General features: G+C 34.3%; 2 protein-coding genes across 7 annotated transcripts in view; one reads left to right on the plus strand and one right to left on the minus strand.

Annotated features, from left to right (window-relative positions):
* The window catches only part of LOC113498072 (rho GTPase-activating protein 190), a 34,361-nt gene extending 18,159 nt beyond the window's left edge, over positions 1-16,202 (minus strand). For 3 of the 6 annotated variants that reach the window (XR_003400954.1, XM_026877979.1, XM_026877975.1), the window contains exons 1-13: positions 15,152-16,202; positions 8,628-8,740; positions 6,438-6,582; positions 5,857-6,059; positions 5,184-5,426; positions 4,769-4,869; positions 4,274-4,361; positions 3,704-3,831; positions 2,933-3,095; positions 2,439-2,548; positions 1,888-2,074; positions 1,122-1,237; positions 463-612 (exon numbers count right to left, since the gene is read on the minus strand). Coding sequence is in view for 5 of the 6 variants with exons in the window: in XM_026877979.1 (XP_026733780.1) it covers positions 463-612; positions 1,122-1,237; positions 1,888-2,074; positions 2,439-2,548; positions 2,933-3,095; positions 3,704-3,831; positions 4,274-4,361; positions 4,769-4,869; positions 5,184-5,426; positions 5,857-6,059; positions 6,438-6,582; positions 8,628-8,740; positions 15,152-15,215 (1,811 nt within the window). In the remaining variant the exon portion in view is untranslated. The remainder of the gene's footprint in view (positions 1-462; positions 613-1,121; positions 1,238-1,887; positions 2,075-2,438; positions 2,549-2,932; positions 3,096-3,703; positions 3,832-4,273; positions 4,362-4,768; positions 4,870-5,183; positions 5,427-5,856; positions 6,060-6,437; positions 6,583-8,627; positions 8,741-15,151) is intronic. The other 3 variants (XM_026877978.1, XM_026877976.1, XM_026877977.1) reach the window with 3 other exon arrangements.
* Positions 16,203-16,736: 534 nt separating this feature from the next.
* Positions 16,737-26,488, plus strand: part of LOC113498257 — a 39,173-nt gene continuing 29,421 nt past the window's right edge. Inside the window, exons 1-2 of the mRNA XM_026878203.1 lie at positions 16,737-17,098; positions 26,298-26,462. Coding sequence (XP_026734004.1) covers positions 17,012-17,098; positions 26,298-26,462 — 252 coding nt within the window. The 5' untranslated portion in view covers positions 16,737-17,011. The remainder of the gene's footprint in view (positions 17,099-26,297; positions 26,463-26,488) is intronic.

Below are 26,488 nucleotides of genomic sequence, written 5' to 3' on the forward strand. Positions count from 1 at the left end.
AATTCAAGCAAGAAAACTTGATAAATAATTTTATATTAATTACACGCGTCTCGTGACCCGCCTCGCAGGTCGCGGCATTCGCAGCTGTTCTTTAGAAATGTGTGGAACTGTGGACTTAACTCCAATAAACTACTAACATTTAAGAGCGTATATACTCTATATGATACACTTTATGGATGCTATATCGTTAGGAAACACTAATGACGAAGGAGCAGTCCTTCGTCATTAGTGTTTGTTCGTCATACTATTTTCTTCATACTGGCGAATTATTATTGGTCAATTAAACTTGCGGCCGAAGCTCGCTTAATGTTTATCCGCTAGCTTCAAGGCGAGTCGCGAGTGTTTATTACTCAACACACATCCTTAATGATGTTGAATATCATTACCACGACCTTGAGACTAGATTTGCGACAGTTTACTTAAATCCTTATAGGTCTACAATGAAAGTTTCGTATCCCTTACCCGACCCTGGTGTTGAGTATGACAGGCAGCGTGGCGTCGAGGCAGTTGGCGGCGGCGGGGCAGTGCTCGCGCATGGGACAGTGCACGAAGCCCAGGTGCTGGAACAGCATCAGCTTGCGGTCCTGCTCCATGCGGTCCAGCATCTTGTATCTGGGGGGGAACGAGGTGGTTAGAGCTGTGCGCAGAGAAACTTGCTAGGAAGAGGTAACTTGAAAGCAGGTCATAATATACAGTAAAGGCATCAAAAAAACAATGACAAGTCAGCAGTACCTGCTAAGAAGAGACCTTGAAATGGCTATTGTAAAAAAAAAGACATTTATTCAAATGAGGCCATTTGAATAAAAACAATGGACATCACCCAGATAAGCACACTCACTGCTTCCTAAGTGTTTTCGGTGTGAGAGAAGAAAGTGAACAACAAACGCCCAAATTTTTGAGCAATCAAAAGTACAAGTCTATTCAAAGAAAAACCAAACCTATACACCTACAAATAAGGCTTGTTTTATCTTGCCACAAAACAACAACATTCACCTGCATTTAACTGCAAGCTTTAACTATGAGTCTTATTATTCAAGCAGTCATTTTCAGTTAAATATCATATTGCTTTAACACTTAAGGACATAAGGTCTAAACTCCTTCAACAAATTCCATATTCTCACCTGAAATCATCCTGCAGTACATCGGTGATCTCTTTGATGTCCTCCTGAGTGATGGTCCCCGTCGGAGATATACTCTTGAAGTGGTAGAACAGATCCGCGTGTTCTAGTAGCAACTCCTACAAGAAACATTAACATGATCATGTTAGTTATAATGTATAATAATAAATAGGAATTGATGTAGAAAAATAAAGTCCTAAAATTTACTGTAATTGTACAGCTTATTATCATCGGTCTATATTTTTCCCAACTATGTTAGGGGCGGCTTCCAGTCGAACCGGATTCAGCTAAGTACCAGTGTTTTACAAGGAGCGACTGCCTATCTGACCTCCTCAACCCAGTTACCTGGGCAACACGGTACTATAATAGATGTATCTATGATTAACAGCCGGGAAACACAATTTGACGTGCCTTCTGAAACACGGAGGAACTCATTATGACAAATATGGTAACCCATCTACGGACCAACCGCGTCAAGCGTAGCTTAACCTGTGATCGATTCACTTACGCTGTTACAGCATATCCACGAGCTCATCTGGAGGCCTACCAATATACCAAAAACTGCAGAACACAGGCCTTAAAAAATAAAAAGTAGCTACATATTTTGCCATATCTATTAGAAAATTTTTGTGACAACCCGGTCACAAAAAATTTCTAATAAAAAGATCCACATCAAATCACAAGACCTGCAGTAGTTTGTTTAGGTTCAATTTAGTAATGAGGCGTCATACTTTCACCAATTCTCTGTGTTAGTTTTTAGGTATCTCACCTGGAAGTTATCCTTGGCCCTCCGCTGTATCTGTCGCTGGTGCTGGTCGTAGACCCGCTGCTGTTGATCCTCAGACAAAGCCTCGTAGCACTCGCGACCCATCAGCAACACTCGCACTTCAGATAACTGCTTGCCGGGAGTCACGTAGCCAGTCTCCTCTAGAAGACGCTTGAATTGTTGGCACCATCTGTTGGGGTAATTAATTGCTTGAAATAAATCAATGTGTACATGTGCAACTTTAGGGTGGCCTATATCCAGCACTAGGACAAAGTTGATTCATTGATTTGATTGTGAGCAAAATTATTAAAAATGTAAACTGATTCCTAAATTCTGAACGTTTTTTTCTTAGACGTAACCTTATCAAAATCAATGGAACCTTTACCTGTCAATAGGTGGCAATATTTAACTGTTTAGATAAAATAAACAACCAAATCTTTCTCTCTAAGCACACATACCATCTCCGGATGGTAGATAGGCTATGGATAAAAAACTTCTTGTTCTTCTTCACCTATAAAAGGGCAACTTCTAATCTAAAACTGAGGGTAACTTACTCAAAGTTCCTATGCTCCTCTTGGGCTTCGTGTAAGTATGTTTTGAAGACGCCGGCCGCCTCGTTCGATTCCAAGATCTCGTACGGAATCTTCTGCGACTGTCCCAATGTCTGCACAAAAAATAATAAATTAATAGTCACCACGACGAACACACACCTTACGAACGCATTGAGTTACAGTTATTTATAAAATAATTATAATTTTGTAAGTAAAAATGATGCTGTATTATTGGTACACTGTACTCATTTTAGCAACAAAATATACAAAATTGTTTGATGATCAACCAAGTCCTTAGTAGATCTTCGCCTATCAGTTGGATCCTTACCAACAGCCATCCTTTTCAACCAGGATAGCATCTAAACCGAGAGCTCTATCTACTTTTAATCCTGATTCTGAATTGAGAATCCTGAATAATGCTTAAATGGACTATCTTAACCTAATCAAATGCTAGTTTTCTGTATAAGAACTCCTTAATCCTGCAGTCAGGTAATTACCTGGTATCTCGCTCGCTCCCCGACCCTCAACGTCGTGTCTATAGCCAGGGGGCTGTCCAGTTCCGATCCTGACTCGGAGCCAGACTCCTGGTGACGACCCTCGCTGAAGTACACCGAGAAGTCGCGATGACTGCGCAACTGACGGACAACCATTGGCCAGTCGCTAGAATATAAAATGATGAGTTAAAACAAAAAAGAAACTAACTAAAAGTTGAAAGCTATATTCAAAAACTTTACACAGAGAAAACAGTCGATCTTTGTTAGCTATCTTTTTCATTAGCAATGTAAAATAAAGAAACAAAAACGACGCTCAGATAAGCGTGGTTCTTACATTCGTTACAGTTTCCATCTTGCACGATTTTTTATTTTTTGTCTTTTGAGTACATTCCATATCTATACTAATATATAAAGCTGAAGAGTTTGTTTGTTTGTTTGTTTGAACGCGCTAATCTCAGGAACTATTGGTCCAAATTGAAAAAATATTTTTGTGTTGAATAGACCATTCATCGAGGAAGGCTTTAGGATATAAACCATCACGCTGCGACTAACAGGAGAGAAGATACAATGGAAAATGTGAAAAAAAACAGGGCAGGTATAAATCATAACTTTTATCTTCTACCCACGGGGTCGAAGTCGTGGGCAACAGCTAGTCTAACTTATATGTAAGTAAACACAATTTAAAAGTAACTTACACAAAAGTTTCCTCAACGAGAGAGTATATTACTTAAGATACAGTATCTTATTTTAACAGGATGGATAAGTATAACTTACTTCTCCTGCAAGTCCTCAGTGGGTAGCTGCATCCTGGACAGAACTTGCGGCAGCTTGGCCAACTGCTTGCGGAGTTTCTTAGCTGCCCTCTCTTCTTTCAGTCTTCGAATGTGGCGACGGTACACGACCTGTTTCAGAAGAATAAAGAAAATAAATGCTAGGCTATATTAGTTTGGGTACTTAAAAAAACTCATCATCATCATCATCATCTCAGCCTATAGCAGAGCACTGCTGGACATAGGCCTCTACATAATTTCTCCAGCACGACCGGTTCATTGAAAAAGACTCGAAGAAATCAGTCTTTCATTAATTAATGTTTTTGTAAAATCGGTCCATCTATAATTCCTTAAATGAATGTTGCTGTATTTCGAGGAAGGACAAAATATTGTGCTACTGATTACTACTAGACCAAAAACAATCAAGTCATTGTGTCTTGTTAATGTTACAAAAATAAGACTCACTGATAGAATCACTGTTACTATTTTGGTAAACCAAAGAGTGGATTTAATAAAAAATAACATAACTAAGATTTATGACGGGTCAAACTTTCCTAAAGCTACTATGACATACCTGTGTCCCATCATTGCCAAATTGCTGCACAAACTTGATCCATTCAGGGTAGTGACATAATCTCTTACTAGCTGCCGACCACATCTCTCTGTGATGAAAGAAATATGCAAACATGTAATTTTTATATACTCAAAGAGTAGGTGAAAATATTCAAGGATAGATAGCAGATTCAGCGCATATAAACAGCATGAAATGCAGCATTATGCAATAAGTTTAAACACATCCCCGCGACACACGCAAAAAAAAATCGAGTTTCACACATCTGAGGGGTTGATGACTCGTGACCCTGCCACTGCGTCAGTCCCGTTTGGTATGACTCTCGATAAATAAATCAGTATTTAATAAATAATTTTTGGGGGATTTCAAGATCAAGATTCTTCTTATTCAGATACTGTATTGCTTTCTTGGAAAATGTATCACGTTTTTAAAAGGTCACCAAGGTATTTTTAAACATATAGTACTGTATACTGCGTGCTTTCTTTTGTTTGTCCTTACTTATGATCCTGAACGTGCATCCTGATGAGCTGAGTGAACGCTTCAGTGACGAAGTCCAGCGTCTCTCTTCTTATTCGCAATGCTTCAGCGTAATTAGCAACCTACAAATAATATTTCATGAATATAATTCCAAATTAAAATACTTAGAAATTATGTTACTTAAATGGCTTGTCACTTACAAGTACATAAAAAATAGTTTTCGTCGTAATGTATTAATGAGTAAACGCAAGGTACAAAAAGGAACCAAACTGTTTTTGACAAATTGACGTAGTAAGCCTGACGCTTTGATTGTATCTCTGGACAACTTACAATTGAGAGGAGAAAAATACTTCTTTTTTCTCTAATATTTACACTCGTCTACTAAAAACATATGTTTAAAAACAATAACATGGTTAAAATATGAAATAGCACCAACCTTTATCCTCGCCTTAGACTTGTCAACCATCTGAGCTAGCAGAAAGAAGGCATGGTCTACATTGACATTATCATGACTGGAGGTCTCCACAATGGGGATGCATCCTTTGAACTCCTTCCTCTGGACCAGCCTCTCTGCCTCCCTCACGCCTTGCTCACAAGCCTCGTCGTTCTTTGATGTGACCAGTACTACTGGCTTCTTCAGTTTTAAGATGTTCTGGAGGATAGCTGCTGATACTTCATTCTACAAGAGAAATTACGATTTGATTCTAAATACTTTTATTACATGATGGCAAGCATTACATTTTTAGTTAAATATACTGATATGATAATGAGGACATGATCCACGCAATAGGAAAGATTTGTACCTAGGTCGAATAATGCTAAAATAAATTTCTGATTTTTTTTGTTTGCTAATTTTACTCAATGCAATAAAGATCATTGAAATACACACATCATTAAATTAAACCTTATTTTTTACATGTTCGAAAGAAACGGTTTTGATATCACTTAAATGCCCATGAAAGTCCCTAATTAAAACAATACTTTCCTCTGCCTGACAAAATGAATCCCTTAAACTTGCCACAGGTCCTCAGCAATTTACAACAAGGCAGGGTAATATTCAACCTTTTTTGTCATATAGATGTTATACCAGAAAAATCTTCCACCCATACCTGTTTCTCCCAAGTCCTCCCCGGCACGAGACTGACGTCGTACACACACAGGAACCCGTCCACGGTCAGCTTCCCGTCCGGCATCAGCCTCTGTTCGTACTCCTTCTCTATCCCCAACTGGTTCTTGCAGACATACATCAGCTTCTCAGCTGACTGCAGCTTTGTGGCCACACATCTCTTCACGTAAGTCTCAGTTTTGCCGACTGTGAAAAGAAAGTCTGTTATTAAAATAATTTTGTAGAAGCAGGGGTTTTTAAAGGACATGGCTATTATTTCATCAGCTTACAATCACCGTAAACATGTCCTAAAATTATGGAGTTTTCGTATTAGTAAGTGCTCCGAAATTTTGAAAGAGCCTAAGCAAAGAGCAATCGATCTGGACTGCTTCGAACTTATCTATCAGATCCAAACAATATAGAAATCATGGAAACGATAGGAAGAAGAGAATTAAAGTTTTCCAAACTTGATTGTATCCAGAAACAAGACTTTAAAATTTAAAACTTTATAATGCTGATCATCATATTAACTCTATAGAACTTAAGAAGGCAATGTACTTAACACATCTTCTGTGAACTATTTACCTTTAAACGGCTGGAAGCACGCATCGTCCACGAACTCGGTCTGCTCCACAATCTCGAACCTGTACTCCTGCTCATCGTTCTCCTTCGGCACGCTGCCCCAGTACAGGAAGTGATCGTTGTTCACTACTCGACCGCTGAAGTCCGACTGGAAAATAAAATAAAAAGGATAATGAGAAAAAGGCTAACATTGTTCATTGGTGGGGGGATGGAAGCTGCGACAAGTTACGCGGTTTGGCGAGATGACCTGTCTCACACGGCAATCTGTCTTGAAAAGCTTTGCGGCGGAATAATAATTTTAGTCATGCAAAACACACACTGTGGTTAACCTCAAATAATGGTTGTGCATCGAAATTATTAAGAAACACATGGAATTAACTGAATAGAACACATTGTTTCTTATAAAAACGCCTATGTTTTCGGCATACCATTACGTAGCTTTGGAAGGAAAAAAAGTTTCTTTCTTATACTGAACAACCAACCACACAGAGCAAGGCAATTTTAGATTATACAATTGATTCTCATTACTTTTTCTTAATGTAGTTAATTAATAATCACTATTTCACACTCTTAAATAAATACTTATAACTGTAGCCAGTGTTTCACATTTCTGTAAACAAAATATCAATACATATTTGTTACAGTTGGGAAAATAATATTTAACAAATAACAGACATAGCTCAAAGTTAATAAAAAAATAGTTCAACAAGTTTGTGTACAAAACGAAAGTAATATAAACCGGTGATCGTGGGTGCATCAGAAAATAGCGTAGGATGTGAGAATACACTAGAAGCAACTGGCAACTAACTAAGGAAATGAAAACAGGAAACTTGAAGCTTTTTACCGTACAACGTCAATCGTGTTAAGTCCTTGTTTGATTTTATAAATGTGTATTTTATGCTTCCTTTTTGTACTTATGACTTTGTCTTAGCATCTTGCAAATCATATATTCTAAGTTAACAATAATGTAATATCGTGTTTCACTTGAGAAGGCCTCTTAAAGTAATATTATGGAGAGTGTGGAAGGGAGATGCCGCTCTACGCCGTGTATTTCTCTGTTACGCTTCCACAACCATAACTATGTTGCTTTAAGACGTGGTGGTAGAGTCAGTCCTCAGTCATTGAAAACGTTGTAAGTTTCACTTTTCATTTTTCAACATTTTTTTTCCCAATAAATAAATAGGGATACATAAAACAGTATTTTTTGAAGACTAGGACTTGGTATGATTTATAATTAGCTCTGAATGAGTCTGTGTTCCAAGTTTAATTCAGAGCTTTTAAAATAATAGTCAAAAAAGCTTTACCAAATATTTTTTCCCCATTTCCTATTTCAACGGAACTAAATTGCTGCCTATTTTGTGAATGAAAAAACGCACCACAACAAAACACAAATCGAAAAAAAAATCATGCAAAAAATTTCCGTTCTTTGTACCAAAATACATTTTCAGATCCTGCCTTCTATGTCAGTTCAATAAGCTGAGCTCACTTGTTCAGGATGACATAATAACAAGTACAAAGTCAATTATCTCGTTGAAACCTAATTGAAGGGACGGCGGATATTGCCTTATTACGGCAACACATAACATCGGTATGTGTACCAGGATTAATTTTACGACAATCGCGCCATGTCTAAATTAGTTGTACTTGTATTAAATTGAATGGGTAGATACAAAACTATAATAATGATATGAGATTTTTCTGCTCAGACTTTTTACTAGGTACTATTTGTCTTGTCTTCCTGCCAAACTACTTATCTAATTTCCATTTATTTTTATTGGTTATCATAACCCATCCGTCATTTCTCATGGACATAACATCACCAATAAGCACAAAGCGTGATTTGCTACAAGTAAAATGCAGAGTGGTTGAGGTCACCACGCCAAAGCCACTGAACGCGACTGCTTGGCCTAAGTCTGGCATTCTTTGTGTATTCAACTTACCTGAACACAAAGATCAATCAAAAATATACTTCAAATATTGTAAACGCGAAAGTTTGTATGTATCGATGTTTGTTCCTCTTTCAAGCAAAAACTACTGAATACTGAAACTAATGAATTTAGACGAAACTTTGTAAACAGATAGTTTTTTTAACCCGATTTTATGTCTCCGTGGGATCACTATCAATTTTTAGCGGGTGGAACTGCGAGGACCAGCTAGTTTTAAAAATCAATCTATTATTGATAAGTACGGTACCTGACTCAATACGCAGATATGATCCACATTGTAGTCGTCGGCGTGTGTCCTCACAAATCTATTGCAGAGGCACGACTTGCCGATGCCGAGCTGTCCTTTCTCCTTCTCCGTACCTGAGGACAAAGAACAACAATATTTATAGCTTATAAAATGGGAAATACAGGAATCTATTACCTACATGACTGGTCAAACAATCACGTAAGGCTATACGAACACATGCTTGAAATTTTTCAATTTCTGCCTTGCCTACAAAAAGCTAGGATCAGATTGAATATGAGTAAAATCAAAAACACGTAGGAGTGTACTATTTCGTGGTGACGTTCCTGTCTACTTTCTGCGTGCATCATAATATATCGTCTATTAAATTGTGTTATTATCAAACTTACGATAAGGAAAATTATATCAAAATCGGATGTCAAAGAGTAATTCTTATATAGCTTGCAAACAATAACCAAAACATAACCTACACATTAAACGAAATATACATATTGCATATAACTAAAAAAAACATAGGTCCAAGCCTAATTCGTAACATAGCCAGTTCAAAGGACATTAATTTCAATACCCATTCAGAATGAATGAATGAATGTGAAAGCGAAACTTTTCGCCTCCATTCATGTTCGGTAACCTCATTGAAACGACGTTAACCGCTTGTTCTTGCGTAAGGACACGTCATTGACATTATACAGAATACTTTACTTATAATACATTATAGTCATACAATTAACCTACAAAGTAAGACAGCGTCACCCTTTGCCCTTATTTTCTTCGGGACTCTTTACTTAGAATAAGGGCTTTGTGTATTCTCAATTTGGTTTTGATATAAACTACCACTCAAGACTTTAGGTCTTGGACTCTAGGTCACCTATAAAACTTTGTGTTTTATTGAGTTTTAGGCGGGCTAATTGCAGACGTATTGAGAATCAATAAAATACATTTTCAAGTTTACTGAATTCGTATTAAATTTTCTCAAATCGTAGTATCTTAAGTAGTTAAGTACCTAAGTAGTTAATAATGACGTTAAAGATACGTTAAGATTTAAATGAATTCCTATATTAGATTCATAAGTTGACGTTCAACACACAATACATGTTTACGAACGCAACCATTTCTTACACCACTTTCTATTGTCATCAAAATTCTTTATAACATGTTCAAAAATCTTGTGCCCTAAATTTAAACTTTATTAAAAACCAATCCATATAAAACGAAGTAGTCCATTATCTGAGCGTCTGTCAAATCAAAATAAACAAACAACACCTACGCGTGATAACAGGATGTGAGATAACAATGCAACAATAGACGAGTGTCCATTGACAACCACTTACTTTAATGTCCGGAGTTCGGGGACTCATTCAATCAAAGATATTGTGGTTGAGTTGAAAAGCTTTCTAATACCTACCCACTGGTGTTACGAAGAAAAAGTAGAGTACACAACCACCCAGACATCCCAGATTTAAAATTATCGTGACACGGTGTACGTAATTAAAGTGCTCCGAAACAACGCTACCGATTGTCATGAAATCTAGTGTGCATATTAAGGAGGTCTAAGAATCGAACATCTATTTTCATATATTTCATCATCTCGCTAAATTTTAAGGGTGATCCAAGGACGCCGCGCAGTACATCATATTTTTAATGATAGAAGCGGGTAGTCGCTTTAAAATACGTAGATTGCAAGTAAAGGTAGCTAAACACAAACTTAAAACCTGTTGAAGGTATTAATTTTGCGTTTTTCTTATTGAAAACTATTTTATTGAAACCCATTGCAGAAGGAGGAACAACAATGTCTGCGTATCTCTTAAGAAGCCTAGCTCACAAACGGATATACCGATTTCGATGCAGCTTTTATACTTAAATGCAAGTTGTAGTGGTATTTTTTAAGCGTTTCATTAAAAATAATGAATAAGCATCGAATTATAATATACAGCTCGAAAGTTTTCCAGAAAGTTACAAACAAAAATTTGAATTTATATAGCACAAATCTTTTAATAACATCAACTCACATTTAAATGATGCACCATTTCACAGTGTCCCATAAATGGCAATAGATTCGACCCCATTACATCGGCTTGGCATTATCTTTGGCATAACAAGGGTATGCAGAACCCCTAGGGATATAAACGTGATAATATACATACATAAGTGGGTCTTAAGGATCTACAGTATTTCGACCGGACTACCGGAGTTCCAATATCAGGAATCTCCGGTCTTACGCGAGGCTTTCTGCAAATCGGACGAAGGTTTCAGTGAACTAGGGACTTTTTCGAGTATCAGATTAGATTAATCTTTCAGGCTTTGGTGAAGCTGAGTTTAGTAGATCTTTTCTTCAGTACAAATTTGGATTATAGTGGAGAGCCCACTATGGTTCAAACTTGTACGTATTACTGTGAAACTATAAGTACAATAGTATAAATAGACGACAAACTTGTATGTTTGCAAAATAGTGAATAGTTGCCCCCCGCTGTGCTAACCGCAATTAAAAGTAGCAAACATGTTTACTGTATCGTAGCTATTTACAAATTTTGACAAAGTTGGTTAAGCGGTTTACGCGTTAAGAGGTACCAGACATACACAGATGTAAATGCCATTTGAGTTGTCGTCAAAATATATAAGTTTTTTTTTTGTTTGTTACTCCTGAACAACGGACTAGATGAACTGTTTTTAAGGATTCTTTTTTAATTTAATGTGAAATAGCTGTCATTTGGTCCCATAAAATTTCATCAAATTTAGCTTAACAGTTTAAGTTGTAGTCGATAATTTAATTTTATCTCGAAGAAGTATTATAGTAAATACCTTACGAATCTTACAATAACTTATCAAAGCTAACTACAATCGGCGGTGGGTTATTCGGCTAAAGACGAATAATTGAAATACTATTATTAGTACTTTCATAGCCCCATCTAAAAATAAATTAATTTTCCTTATAAGAGGCGACTGCCGCGACTGGCTTATAGACTTGCTAAGAGCTTCACGTTCAAGTAGCGACATAAAAATGAAGCCAGACTCCAAAAATAAAAAAACCCGCCGTGTTCTACATCCATGGGGTGCCCCGCATAGGCCATAGGGTGTAGAGTGTATGGTGTCTATTTCTTCTTTTTATGGTTCACATACAAGCTGGTAGTTCGAGGTCCGAGTTTTAAAGCCGCCGTAGGCCTGTGACGGTGCTTAAAACAGCTTTAAAAAGCTTGACCTGTGTACTAGTTTCACGATACTTTTCTTTACCAATTTAAGCAAGTGATAAATACTTTGTATTACGCACATGAATTCGAAAAGACATTGGTGATTGCTAGAATTCAATCTTACGACTTTTACTTGGCAGTCCAATAATCTTTACCACGAGGCTATCACTGTTAGAAATATGAGGAACTACAAAATAAGGTTGCAATTTACTTTTCTGTATATTTTCATTCAAAAATAACTATCCTACTACTATTATAAAGGCGAAAGTTTGTAAGTATGGATGTATGGATGTTTGTTACTCTTTCACGTAAAAACTACTGAATGGATTTGAATGAAACTTTACCACAATATAGCTTATACATCAGAATAACACATAGGCTACAATTTTTGAGGTTTCTAATGTGAGGTCGTAAAAAAACACATTTTTTGCGCTTACATTGCAAACGCTGACTGAATCCTACAAGATAGATAGAAGGCAGGTATAAATTATAACTTATATCTTCTAACCACGCGGACGAAGTCGCGGGCAACAGCTATTTTAAATACATGGATCGCATCTGTAAGTGAGTAATTAAAACACGGCAACTTGTACAAAAGACAATATTCTCTTGTAATTCAAGTTTATAAATAAGTTTTATTGGTCACTTATCAGTCCATAATACACACCAAAACAATTGTTGTTTATGTGCTACATTTGTCATAAGTGTCTATTTACCTTATGAAATGCTCTTTCTATATCATTTATGAAAATATATAGAAAGAGGTATTTAATAACATAAGTATTTTTTATACCAATGTGTTTAATTATTGCTTCTAATTAGACTTTTCCTTTTAATTTTAATTCAGTCCCCAAATTAGAAACTAGAACATTAGTTTTTTGTATCTCAATGCTCAAAAAAGGTCCTTTTTGGCTCCAGATATTTCTCTTGCCTCTTCACACCAATATTCTAAGTGAAACTAATCAATTTAGGTAAGAAACCTCATCTGTTTGTTGGACTTTCCTGGGAAAAGTTCAAGACAAACATTACAAAGATACAACCTTGACAAAATCCTAGTTTAAAAACAAGATTTGCTTTGTAAATGTGACACAAACATAAGCCAAAACAATTATGTATTAAATTACATAGAATTAAGTGATGATGTAATCATGTTTACAGATGTTAATCAACTGGAAATCTCTTTAAATATATTATCTCATGCTGAGTGGTATGTGATAAGTATAGTAAATATGTTGTAGGGTAAGTTTAGTCACCATTTTAGTAAAGGTACAGGTTTACCAAATAAACTTTTTGCTGTGTTTGCTGGACATATTCTTATAAATACAAGGAAAGTTAAAAGAGAACCTCCATCTTGCCTAGTGGGGAGTTTGCTTTGGTATTTCTTCTCTCACAGAAGATGACTTAGAAGCCTATAGCGGATGGTGGATGAATTGTGTTGATAAACGCAACCGATGGTAACCTAGTTTTCATATTCTTCTTCTTTCATAATCAGAATATAAGTGAAAGAAAAATACAATATTCATTTAATTGACGGGCCTATTGGTCTAGTGGTTAGCAACCCTGACTGCTATACCGGAGGTCGCGGGTTCGATTCCTGCCCAGGACAAATCTTGTGTGGTGAGCATGATCATTTGTTCTGGTGTCTGGGTGTAATATATCTATAATATGTATATATGTATGTATTTAGAAATATATAAGTAAGTTTATCAGTTGTCTGGTTACCATAACACAAGCTCTGCTTAGCTTGGGATCAGATAACCGTGTGTGAGTTGTCCCAGGATATATTTTAATTCAATATATTATATATATATTATATTATTATATATTATATTATTATTATAATAACTACAGTATCATACTATAGTTAATAGTATCTTGAGAATCATTAAATATATTGTGAGTCATACTGGTATTAGCATAGTCTTACACCTTATATGATTAACAGAATAATATAGAATGGGATATAAATATAATTTGTCTCTATAATATTTGCATGTCTTATGCTTTATACTTATTTTATAATTAAACAAGTCCCACGCACTACTTAAGTAATTTACCCAGTTTTTTCCAGCATTTACCCAGCATTTTTCACCAGAACAAGATTGAGACAAACATTTGTAAATTACAGTGCTTGTTATAATATCAGGGGGTTGAAATAGCAACACATTGTGCACAGAAGGTTTAACATATCAACTTATACCACTCAAGTATGTATTTAGAACTAGAATGTCTTCAAATTGATTAGAATAATTGGATTTACCTTCATGTACGTCAAATAAAACTTATGGCTAGAATAAATTGTTATTAAAATACTCAATCTAATAGTTTACATTTATAATAGGCAGCAAACACTATCATAGTCAACTTTCCCACAGAAATGAAATATGATGTAATTGAAAAACTTTCATTAAAACAAAACAGTGCATCAGTTCATTATTCAAATACATTTTTCCAATAACACATGTTATTGTTAATTAAAACATCTAACAGTGATATTCAAAAGTTAGAGGGGCAATGATTATTGTTAGTACAACACATATATATTGATCTTTTTATTTAACTTTAAAAAAAGCTAGATAATAGTATTCCTTATTGCACACCACATTTAATACTGATGAATAGTTACAGGGTGCCACAAGGGGCATTCTTATTGCTAGAAAGAGTTTTTAGCAGCTAGGTACTAGTATATTTACACATGTTTACATTTTCATTTCTTTCAACAATGTTGATTGCATGGAGCATTTTGCTTTTAACCAAATTTCCAAAGTCTTACACTAGCTTCTTAGATTTTTGTGCTCAATGGATAAACTGTTGACAATTAGCATGCTTTCATAGATGTACAAACATTTTACTTAGAATTATTTTAGAATAAATTCAATTTTATAAATATTCTGATGAAAATACATTTTGGAAGACAAAAATCACATTTTCATTGAAAGTAATATCATAACCTCATGTCTTAAATGTCTAAAGATCAACTCTTAATGTATTATGAACTTCAATATATAACAAATTGTAACCTATACCATATATTATAGCCATAATAAGAAGAGGGTTGGACAATAGATGCATGAATGAGTTTCTTATTGAAAGTAAATTAAAAAAGGAAGCTAGCAATACAAGTGTTAGAGACAACATGTGCCACCACTAAAATACTAATTGGATATGGTGACAAAAATGTGTTTTGAGTATCCATGCTTTAATGTGATTATGATGGCATTAAAGTTACATGTTCCAATAGACATGGACTCATGGACTGTTTTTTCTACATACATAGAGTTGATAGTCGGATTATACTACTTTATTTATATTTAAAGTTAATAATAAGAATAGTTTACTTACCAGAAAGTCCGACAACAGACACGGTCACCAGCTTTCCGCCGGTATTATCCGATTTTTTTGCCATCTTATAAGTTTATCACTCAATAGGTACACAATAAGTTAAAACTTTAAAATTACTTGATACACACATCACAACACTAAGCAGACTGTTCGCTTATTAACACTGAACTACTAAATATGTACATCTAATGTTTTTCACTGAAAAAAAAATGATATAAATTTCGACAATATCTCTACATTTGATTAACAACTTACTTAAAAATGTTGGTATTCTTTAGTAAATACCGTTTTTAAACGATAAAAACGTGCATTTATAGTTTAAATACATAAAACAACAGTAAATAGTTTGCTAATTAGTGAGAAAGGAAGGGAAAAGATAGGTACTACAGGCTCGCCAGATGTGCCAGGTCGGATCACACGCCCTAGTCCACCCTTGTCTATAAAAAATGGCAATAACAATTAACTAAAAGTGTTAATTGCGAAATAACTATATTTCAATATAATACACTGTCAAATTACGATTAAAAAATGATAATTTATCGTCCCTTCTATTGCCCTGCACTTTGACACATCAATTTTTATTACCCAGCACGACTAATGTAATGAAGTTAATCAAATATAAAAGATATGGAAATATAACATACGCATTTAAATTTACGTTGATAATAAATTTAACATTTTCCTACAAATATTTTAAGATTATATTTCGTAAAAAACGCAGTAATTCTTGACACAACTAGCTTTGCTTTGTACTCCAGTACTGCCAACATCAAAAACTATTTACCGACCATAGGATAAAGATTTATCATAAACATCTTTATTTTCCAAGGCATCATTACAAACGAATTGAACTAACTTGCATTGTTTAAGGATAAATAAACTCTGAAGTAATAAAATTGTATGGTTAAAATGCTTGTTCACAAACTGATTTATCGATGCCGTTCGATTTAGATTATGGAAAAATTAAAACAAATGACACGCATGGGCTTCGTCTATATTGTATGATTATTCGAGGTGTTCCTTGCTCCTGGCCATAAGAATTATTATTAATTTATTAGTATCATTAAAAGTTGATCCTTACATCAAAAATATTTAAACTAATCTGCTAGAGTGGTGAAGGTGAAAACAATTAAAGAGTGCGGTAAAAAGAAAGATGGACAATATTTTTGTTATCTTTATTACCTTTCTATTTTATTATATTGGAACCACTAAGTATTCAAAAATCATACTAATTAAAACAAGGGGAAAGCCATCGATTTAAATTAATAATAATTTAAATTATTTCTTAGGTCTTTGTCAGTACTTTGATACAGTAAATATCTCCTTGATTCATTGTTTCTTCTTTTGGGCAAATGCTTCTCATATATCTTTAAATAATTACCTCGAAGAAAACTGCGCGGTAAGCCTTCGGCCACTGGCGCATGGCGGTGCCCTCATCATCAGTCTTTCGCTAGACTTCGTTCTTAATATAATATATAAATAACCTTTGCAGCCAAATGGCTTCTTATTGATATATTAGATATAGCAACTAAATAAGACAAATGTTTTAGACGTTTTTGTGAGAGGAACAAAATCATGTTAATAATTAACAGAATGTACAAATATGACTCATTTAATTTATCCGTAGCAATTTAAAAGCATATTCAATGAATAAGATCTGATAAAATAAACAAATTACCAAAATAATAAAATCGATAGATTTGCTTTCATCAGTGTCAAGTTTGTTGCCTAAACGCACCTGTGGGGCTGCCATATCGGGAAGAATTCCTGAATTTATTTCCATATTGTAATACTGACTTTGACAGTACCATTACGAAAACACAAGCGCATAAATGTCTCCCCGTCGTATTTTCGTGAGAAATGACTTCTACAAATGATGGAAAAGACGTGAAAAGTAATCAAACAAGTGGCCCAAAAGGCAAATCATATTACATTGAGCTTTACAAGGTAAGTTTTATTCTTATAATCATTAAGATCTGCCTAAATAATACGACGCCGTTGTGCTCGTAAAGTTCACTGTGGCCGCCATATTTGTCTTCTTTAAACTCTTGTTTTCGTATATTTCGGTGATCTATTGCTTATTTTCGATAAGTAACGAGATTAATTGTAAATAAGATCAATTAGAAATAATATCCGGACTTAAGAAAGTGTATAAAATGCTTTACTTTGATGTATGTGGCAAGTGTATGCACAGTGAAAAATCATGGTAGGTATAATTAATTGTTTCAATAATAATAGAAATAAAGTGTACATGTATGGTAAAATATACATTTTATTGGTTTGTATTGTAAAAGTCATTGAGGGTGCCGTAATATTGGTGATTGAGACGAATCATCATGTCGGTACGTTGTGGTCATCAATAGGCAAATAATGATGGATGACGGACAGCCATATCATAACATCAGGGAGTCACGTAGCTCCAGAATTCATGTACAATCAGGAATAGATCCTCTCCTTAAATCCCATGTAACTGATTTGCATCCTATCAGCTGTTCCAATAAGTCTATTTTTATACATCTATTCTTCGAATTCAATTAAAATTTAATATTTGTCTAACCGCACGTATTCGCTACTCTTCAATATAAAAACAATTAAACATTCAGGTTTCATTCTGGGTATTTTAAGTTGTGTCAGCAGGACACATGTACTTACTACTAACAGCACTTTGATTGGAAATATGATACATGCCACAGAATATCATGCTAACTTTCATACATAATAGCCTGCATAAGAAAAGCAACATGAGAATGTAACTAACAGATAGGTGGTAGATGAGATGACTGAGAGTGTACATATTCCGATGAAACCCAAATTATGAGTAACAACGGGATATGGTTGATAACTTAAACAAACAATTATTATTATGATTTCTATAACAGATCTTTCTGGGAATAAGGAAAAACTACTAAAAAACAATATTTATACTTGAACTATCAAATATAGTGAATAACAGAGTGTTAGTTTTGGAATTTATCTATTTTCCTTGAAAAAAAATACTGGATGAACTATGGCTACAATTAGATAACCTTTATTCGATGAACACAATTACCCTGTGTTCATCGAAAAATATATTCTGTGTAATATATTATCACTGATAAGTGTGTGATGTTACTGTCTTAGAAAAAGCTTTGGACTCATCAAGTATGAATTTTAGTATTATTGTACATTTATTGCCAAAAATATTTCTTGAATAATGCTAAATCATTGTTGTACTGTTTTATTGTTTATTTTCGCTATCTCCACATGTATGTAGTACTGATAAAGGCAAGAGATTGATAAATAAATTTAAAATAGATTCTAATAACACTTAGTCTCAATTTTTGTACTCTCTGGTTGTGGTGTGATGTCATGTAGCCTTTCTCTGTGAGTTGCCCAATCCAAAATTACTTGTAATTTCTACATAAGATTAGTGAATTCAACCAAACGCACATGAATAAATAAAACACAAAAACAAACATTGAAAATCTCTACTTAAAACTTTTTGCATTTATCAGTATGTATCTTTTCTGTCTCTGAAAAATTACCATATTTTATTAGGATAAAACATATTTTCATATATACCTTATATTAGGGTAGACTTACCATGATAAGATGGGGAGTTTCAATGGAAATAGTTGTGAGAATGTGTGTTACCTCTTAATAGAGTAAAATATTAAGATACCCAAGCCCATGGGTGAAATTATATTTGTCGATTATTATAGGCAAGTGACTCAATTATGGTGATAAAAAAATTGTGAACTTAGTTAGAAGTTGACTCACCAATGTGGTTAGCCGAATATACATAATATTATAATTGCTGTAAGGATGAAACAAAATGTAAACAAAATCTATTTTGGCTATAATTGTGTTTGTTTTCTGTTCTGCCATCAAATTATGACTAACCTCCTGAGTCTGTTATTTTTTAGAGAATCAATACAAATTATACTGAAATTTAGGTTATATATTTCATTTCATTCACAATTTATCTAAAAATAACCTTTTCTTAATCTATTAATAAGTTGCCAGATTAATGTTTCTATAATGAAATGATCATTTGAGATTCTTATTGGATTATAAAAGAATCTCAATTGATATTGTATTTGAGTGTATATTGGTATATAAGTGTGCAGTAGTGCAGTGGCAGTAAGTTCCATATATTGTTTAATAGGAGTATTTTAATTATATAAATCACGTATTTTACTTAATTAATGTAGGTACCAATAACAAAAAAAATACTATTTGATGCTATCCAAAACCAGACATTTCTATCTACTAAAATTAGTATTTCAAAGTAACCCAAAGATTATTTAACATTGTACCTCGCCTTAACCTCTTTCCTACCTGTCACAGTCCAGTGACCTTCCTTAAGTAAAACTGACTCAAAGGGAATAAAAGGTTCACTGACCTATGGTTGAATAACCTCAAGTTTCTGAAATGGGAAGAATATTGTATACATATTTAGCTATATGAAACTTAGGTGTGTGATATCATTGTGCTTTATCTTTCCATGAGAGGGTGGGCAGAATGTAAAAATGTGTGTGCTTGTCACTTGTTACATTATATGTAGAACAGTGGACTATGTTTAGATCTAATGGATAGGGGGCATTGGAAACAACATTGTTTTCTAATACATTGTTAATCCATCCTTTATATTTATTAGTTTTCTTATAAATTAGTCCAATTACTCTCGAAGTTACTTAAAGTATAAAAAATATGTGATTTAAAAGAAAATCAACTCATATGTGTTTAATAAATAAAACAGAAACCAAAAACAGCAACAAATTACATGATCAACAAACTAGTCGGGCTACCCCGATAAATACGCGTGAGTAAACCGTTACATCATTTAATAAATAACATGATCATTCACTCTCAAGGTATATTCTACCATTTTAAGCATGTAAAGATAAAACAATGGTTTATGTACTTCACATCATACCTACCTTATTGAAATGAACAGTTCTAATAATTTATCTTAGCACTTTTGGCAATCAGTGGTGGACATGAAGGACCCTATGTGTGATTGACTTTCCAATATACATGATTAACAGCTTTTACTTTTCCTCCCAAATGGTTTGTGTTGGTTACGAAAACCTTAGAAAAGTCTAGGCTAACGCCATACCCGTGTTGTTTGTTTTTTTGAAGCCCCCCCCGCGACAAAAGGATCAATTTGCTAAATGTGGGAGTCGTATTATTAAAAAAAAATCCAGTGAAATACTTTCGAATTGCTAATATTAGTCTTTGCAAAAAGTTACTGCTTTGCAGTCAACCACACCTATGCAAAGGGAAATATATCAATGATTCACCAAAAGTGTTTGTAAATAGACCAAAGTATGTTAAATATTTATGACTTTTTCTTGGCCTTGACATTTGTGTGCATATTTCTGTTAGTTTCTATATCCATATCTACAATAATAGGAACAGTATCTACATCTTATTGAATTTATTAAGATAGATTTGTATAAGTAGTGTATCTTGTTATAACAATATATTTTATTTGTCAAGTCCGTGAACTTCTTGCCAAAACTGTCTGTGAAAGAGTGATTCATTAGTCATTAAAATATCTCACAAAGTGGTTAGGAAACAATGATAAAATATTGTTGAAAACATTCCACCATTTAAATTCTTGTTATTTAAAAGATAGATTAACAATATTTGACATTGATTTGGCTATCACCAGTTAACCACATGACAATCTTTGATCTAATTTTGATCAAATTGTTAAACTTTTTAGTTAAACATCAGTTAGTTAGTCATGTGACATGTACCAAATGCTTTATTTGATCAAATATTTAATGAATATTTTATCAAATTTTTAGAAACCAGGATAAAGGTTAATTTTATACCAACTGGTTTTCGGTTAATCATATTGTAAAGGTTGAAAATTTTTTAGTGTAAACAATGAAAATGTGTCTCTTTAGAATAAATTTTGGTTGAAGTAGAAAACCAGTACTAAATAATATTCTAGACATTGCATGTTGAATACAAATGGAAACTTTAGCCATTAACTATATTTAATGAGGAATCTGGGGTATAAAATAAGATTTGAATATCTAGTACATGACTATTTCAGTACATCTTTTTAACATTTTTCTTCAACATTATCTGTCTCTAAATTTTAAATTTTACTATATACTTACAAGCTATTCTTAACACGTATTGTATACTCAAATTAGAAATATTACTCAAATATATAAAGAGTTGTGCAATTCGCCTGAATGTTGTCATACATATTTATTAGATGTAAAACCGAGTTACGTTTATTTATATTTACATGAAACAAAGTCGGTTTCGTTTATTAATTACAATTTATGACTCGAAAACGGATCAGACTTTCGATAGATGCTTGAGTTCATGATTTAATATATCTCCTAAATTGCATAGTAACTAGCTATACAAGTTACACGCGGGAGATAGAAATAAGTTAGTAAAACCACGGGTTTGAGTCAATTGTACATAAAACCAAGACTTATTCACCTATGCATTATAAAATTACAAAGCTTTTTTTGTGCTTAGTTTGTGTAAATGAACGAATCTCTGAAAGTACTGACCTTATGATGCAATAAGTCTGCAGTCCTTTGTAGTTTAAGATAAACCTATATTCTAATGTACATTGTTTGTAAACCATGTGACAACACCACAGAGTTGGAACATTCATGAACATAGCCATATTTTATGAGAGACTAGCTTTTCGGCTTCGCCCGCGTCGACGTCGGTTATCGATATCGCGTTTCCAAAAGAAATCTTCAAAAGTACAAGATAAAACTTTCCTATGTTCTTTCTCAAGGTCAACTCTATCTGTACCAAATTTCATTAAAATCCGTTCAGTGGTTTAGACGTGAAAGCGTAACAGACAGACAGACAGAGTTACTTTGGCATTTATAATATTATAGTAGGGAATAGTAGGGATGTATACTCCTGCCTACGGACATGTAAACACTATGGTTATACCTAATAATAAATGGTAACTAAACTTGTCATTGATAAGACATTACCAATAAGACAAAACATCCTATCACATTACATGTCAACGAAACTAATAATAACCTTTCGATATTTGGACAATAGATGTTTGCGTGAAGGTGAAACCAAGTTAGCTTGTCATGTAATAAAAGCATACATATTATTTGCTTTGTTTAATTAAGAAACTTATAAGATAAAACTGGGACATAATGATATCATGGCTCCCAACAAAATTAAAAGTCTTTGTGTAAGTGCAGTATATCATCTCACCAAAAAAATCGTATTAAGGTTTTTTCCACGCCCAAGAGGATGACCTTTTGGGCGTGAAAAAGTAGCAAACACCAACACATTTTTTATGTATGTATTAGATATTTAATGTGAATATTATATACTAGCTTTTCGCCCGCGTCGAGGTCGGTTATATCGCGTTTCCAAGAAAACTCTTCAAAAGTCTAGGATAAAAACTATCCTGTCTTCTTCCTCAAGGTCAACTCTATCTCAGTACCAAATTTCATTAAAATCAGTTCAGTGGTTTAGACGTGAAAGCGTAACAGAGAGAGTTACTTTCGCATTTATAATATTAGTATCGATGTGAAACAAAGAAATACTAATCCATCTCATTAATGAATGCATTAATTACTTAGTATTCAGTAGCCAGCAATAAAAAATAAATAGAATAATACAGCAAATTGATAATACCTCGTGATTCTCAACATCTGAACAATGTAGTTTGGGATATCTATCAATTTTGATAATAAATAGAGTTCATTCTGTTTATAGAATTCTCGCAATCAATTGTATTACTAATGCATCTTCCTACTTGATTTAGAACAACACTGTCTGGCGTGCATATTTTTGGAATAGGCTTCATTTAGAAATGAGGCCTCATTTTCTAAGTTTCAAGTTACTTAGTTTCTGGGTTAACACAATATGAATAGTTTGAGTTAATTGAAATATTTTAAAACACGTTCAAAATATTGAAGGTAATAAGGCGTGTCTTTTTCTTTCAAAAATATAGAATTTATTTTTGAGGTTACGAGAACGTTGTACATTATTTATATATATGTTATATTACTTTTAAGACCTGTGTGTGTACATAAATGATTAAATAAATAAATAAACGATTGGTTTTTAAAAAGCCTTGGATAGAGACAGCCTTATTCAGGGGGTAGTGGAATGGCTACCGGTCCAGTCAATTATAAACCTCACATCTAAGTCTATTTTCTTTTTGCCTAGTCCGCTGTGTCCCGCTAGCAAGGCCACTCCCCCAAATTCTTCCACAATTCTCTGTTCTGATATCCCGTCTTAACTCTGGGCTCTGGCCCCTTCCAATATGCGTGATGAATTGCTTTGCTTTGCCACCAGCCAAATGCAAGAGACGTTGTATGGCGGTTCGGATTCAGTCAGTAAGAGTCTGACACTACCCTCTTCCTCTCACGAAGAGGAGGTAATGATTAACCCGCGATACCTGCTAAAAAAGGCTTCTTCCCATATAGGAATGTTTGAGATATTTTTCAACTTTTTTTTTTTATTTAGCTCTCTGTGTCCCAATGCTGGGCAAAGGCCTCCCCGCAATACTGGGCCTCATGGAACCAGCCCTTGCGGTAAGCTTCAACCTTTTGTCAGATTTAAATTTGCTTACTCTAAATTTTAATTGCAAATTCAGAATAAATGTCTTACATTGTAAATGTAAATAACTCAAAAGAAATCCTTTGTTATTAAAATAAGTAAAATTTTAAAGGTTATTGAACTTGCACGATGAGTCTTCGTCCTTAAGGTGCCCTCTCGCTTAATTTATTAACACCATTAATTAATAATACGTTTTTTATACGTACGTATTACCCTGTGAACTTCATCATCATCAGTCCATATTCGTCCACTGCTGGACATAGGCCTCCCCGAACGCTCATCATCAAAATCTATCTTCGGCTGCTCGCATTCAGCTCCTGCCATTACCGTGTGAACATCATGGCTGTTTTATAAAAGAATAAAATGTAAATACTTGGTTCTTATTTTGGTCAATGATACAATGAACTTACGATATAATTTAAAGAAAATTCTGATTTTAGTAACTGATCGTTGGTCGTAATAAAAACCGTTCATATGCAGGTCGAACTTCTGTCACCGAGGCTCGAGGGTTCCGTACCTAAGAAGATAAACAAATCGGTTCCGATTCCCACTTGGTCAGCCTTTTTTGATCAATCGCTACAGATAGAAAATGAGAAAAACTATCCTATGTGTTAATCCAGGTCTTAGACTACCTGTGTACCAAGTTTCTTCTAAATTCGTTCACTGGTTTTCGCGCTAAACTGGAACAAACATTCTTACGCACAAACTTTCGCGTTTATAATATTAGTAGGATTCGAAGCTCTATAAACGTATTACGTTAAATGTTCAAATTGTAAATGGCTTCTGTCGTATTTTCTAAGGAATCTTCGGATATAGGCGCAGACAACGATCGATTAAAATTTGCTACAGTTTAACCGGAATTGAACGTTAAAGTGTTGATTTTGTATAAAAAATCTACATAAGACTAGCTGATCCGGAGATCTACGTTTTCTCGAGCTGGTTTGTGAATCTAAACCATTCAGGGCACCACCCAAACTCGGAAAAGTAAGTCCAGTACTTGAGTTCTGTGTACCGTATACACGTGCAGAATATGTATGTGGTGGTGATACCAAATTATTTTTAAGCAAACTTCGAATTTATTTTCGCCTTTACTGATGCAGACGATCAGTAAAGGCGATTGCTTAAAAACCATGAAAACATACCTGGATTTATATCAGTGAAGATTAACAAACAAATTCTTTAATTGAGCTACAAAGACATGTAACGGTCACGTAGTTCTTTGTAAAATAATCTGCATCCCTTTACTCCACTCCCTTGTCAGAACTGCGTGTTCTTAATTGAGGTGTTCTCGTATGACCGGTGATCACAAAAACATCCGCTGTTTGAGAAATTAAAGAAAAATTAATCTTAAAACAATACAAATACTTTGCCCGTACTTAGCATACCTACGCCAAGTCGTAAACAGTTTGAAACTATTTATAAATGACTGTTGTGAACATTTCGCAACAAAATATAAAACTTGCTGAAATCCAAAATGAGACTTTAAAATTGTTTTCAACACATCGGTCTGATGACATTTTTAGTGTATCGGTACTCATATTATAGAGAGACTAGCTGTTGCCCGCGACTTCGTCTGCGTGGTTAGAAGATATAAGTTATGACTTTTTCTTCGCTCCTATTGGTCGCAGCGTAATGATATATAGCCTAAAACCTCTCTCGATGAATGGTCTATTCAACACAAAAATATTTTTTCAATTTGAACCAGTAGTTCCTGAGATTAGCGCGTTCAAACAAACAAACAAACAAACTCTTCAGCTTTATATATTAGTATAAGTATATTAGTATATAGATGCCAACGATATCTTCGCTACGTTTCATCGATTTTTAATTTCTCGCGCGGAGATTTTAATATTACGATAACTCATTACCTATTCACTTTTTTGGTGTAGTGTAAAAGGCCATTTTGTTCTATATTACATGTATAATATATCTAACTTATTTATTTGGATAAGGATTAATACTGTATTGTTAAAAATAGGTTCGTAAATAACCCATAATTTTACTGTATTAAGAAAACACATAAAAATGGTTATTGTGGGTTATCCTTGGAAGATAGACATATACCACCGCGGACTTTTTTGTAGATTTATTAAAGAGGTACAAACCCGCCATACATAGTTTTGTTGTAACTCAAAAGGTTTTGGCAGCGTTCTCGAGGAAAGCTCTCGAATGGCTTAATTTTTTCCGACATGTTTAACTAATATCGTTGTAATATTGTCAGTTTACACAAAACCTAAATTTATTATACACTAAAACCTTCCTCAAGAATTGCTCTATCTATTGTTGAAAACCGCATCAAAATCCGTTGCGTAGTTTTAAAGATTTAAGCGTTCATAGGGACATACAACATGACACATGACAGAAAAAGCGACTTTGTTTTATACTATGTAGTGATTATGTTTGGACGTCATGGGGCACATACACATATTTTAGAAATGCTTTTTCCCAAACATGCCACGTATTAACCAATGTTAACCCATATTAACCCTAAAAACACCACCTAAAGTAAGATCTATTAAGATCAGCTAGTCTTCAATAGCATTTTTAACTAAAAGACAATCTTGTTTCCTATTAGTTACTGGACGCGGGGCTGAACAGCGACTCGGAGCTCAGCGAGCGCACGCAGCACCTGTGCGAGGCGTGGCGCCGCATCCGCAGCCTGTGCCAGCACTCGGCGCCCGCCACACACCCGCACCTGCTCAGCTGGCTGCAGAGGCACACGGCCAGGACTGTCTTACAGGTCAGATTGCGGGATACTTGTATTTT

The sequence above is a fragment of the Trichoplusia ni genome, chromosome 10, assembly GCF_003590095.1.
Source record: "Trichoplusia ni isolate ovarian cell line Hi5 chromosome 10, tn1, whole genome shotgun sequence".
In the NCBI taxonomy this organism is placed as follows: domain Eukaryota; kingdom Metazoa; phylum Arthropoda; class Insecta; order Lepidoptera; family Noctuidae; genus Trichoplusia; species Trichoplusia ni.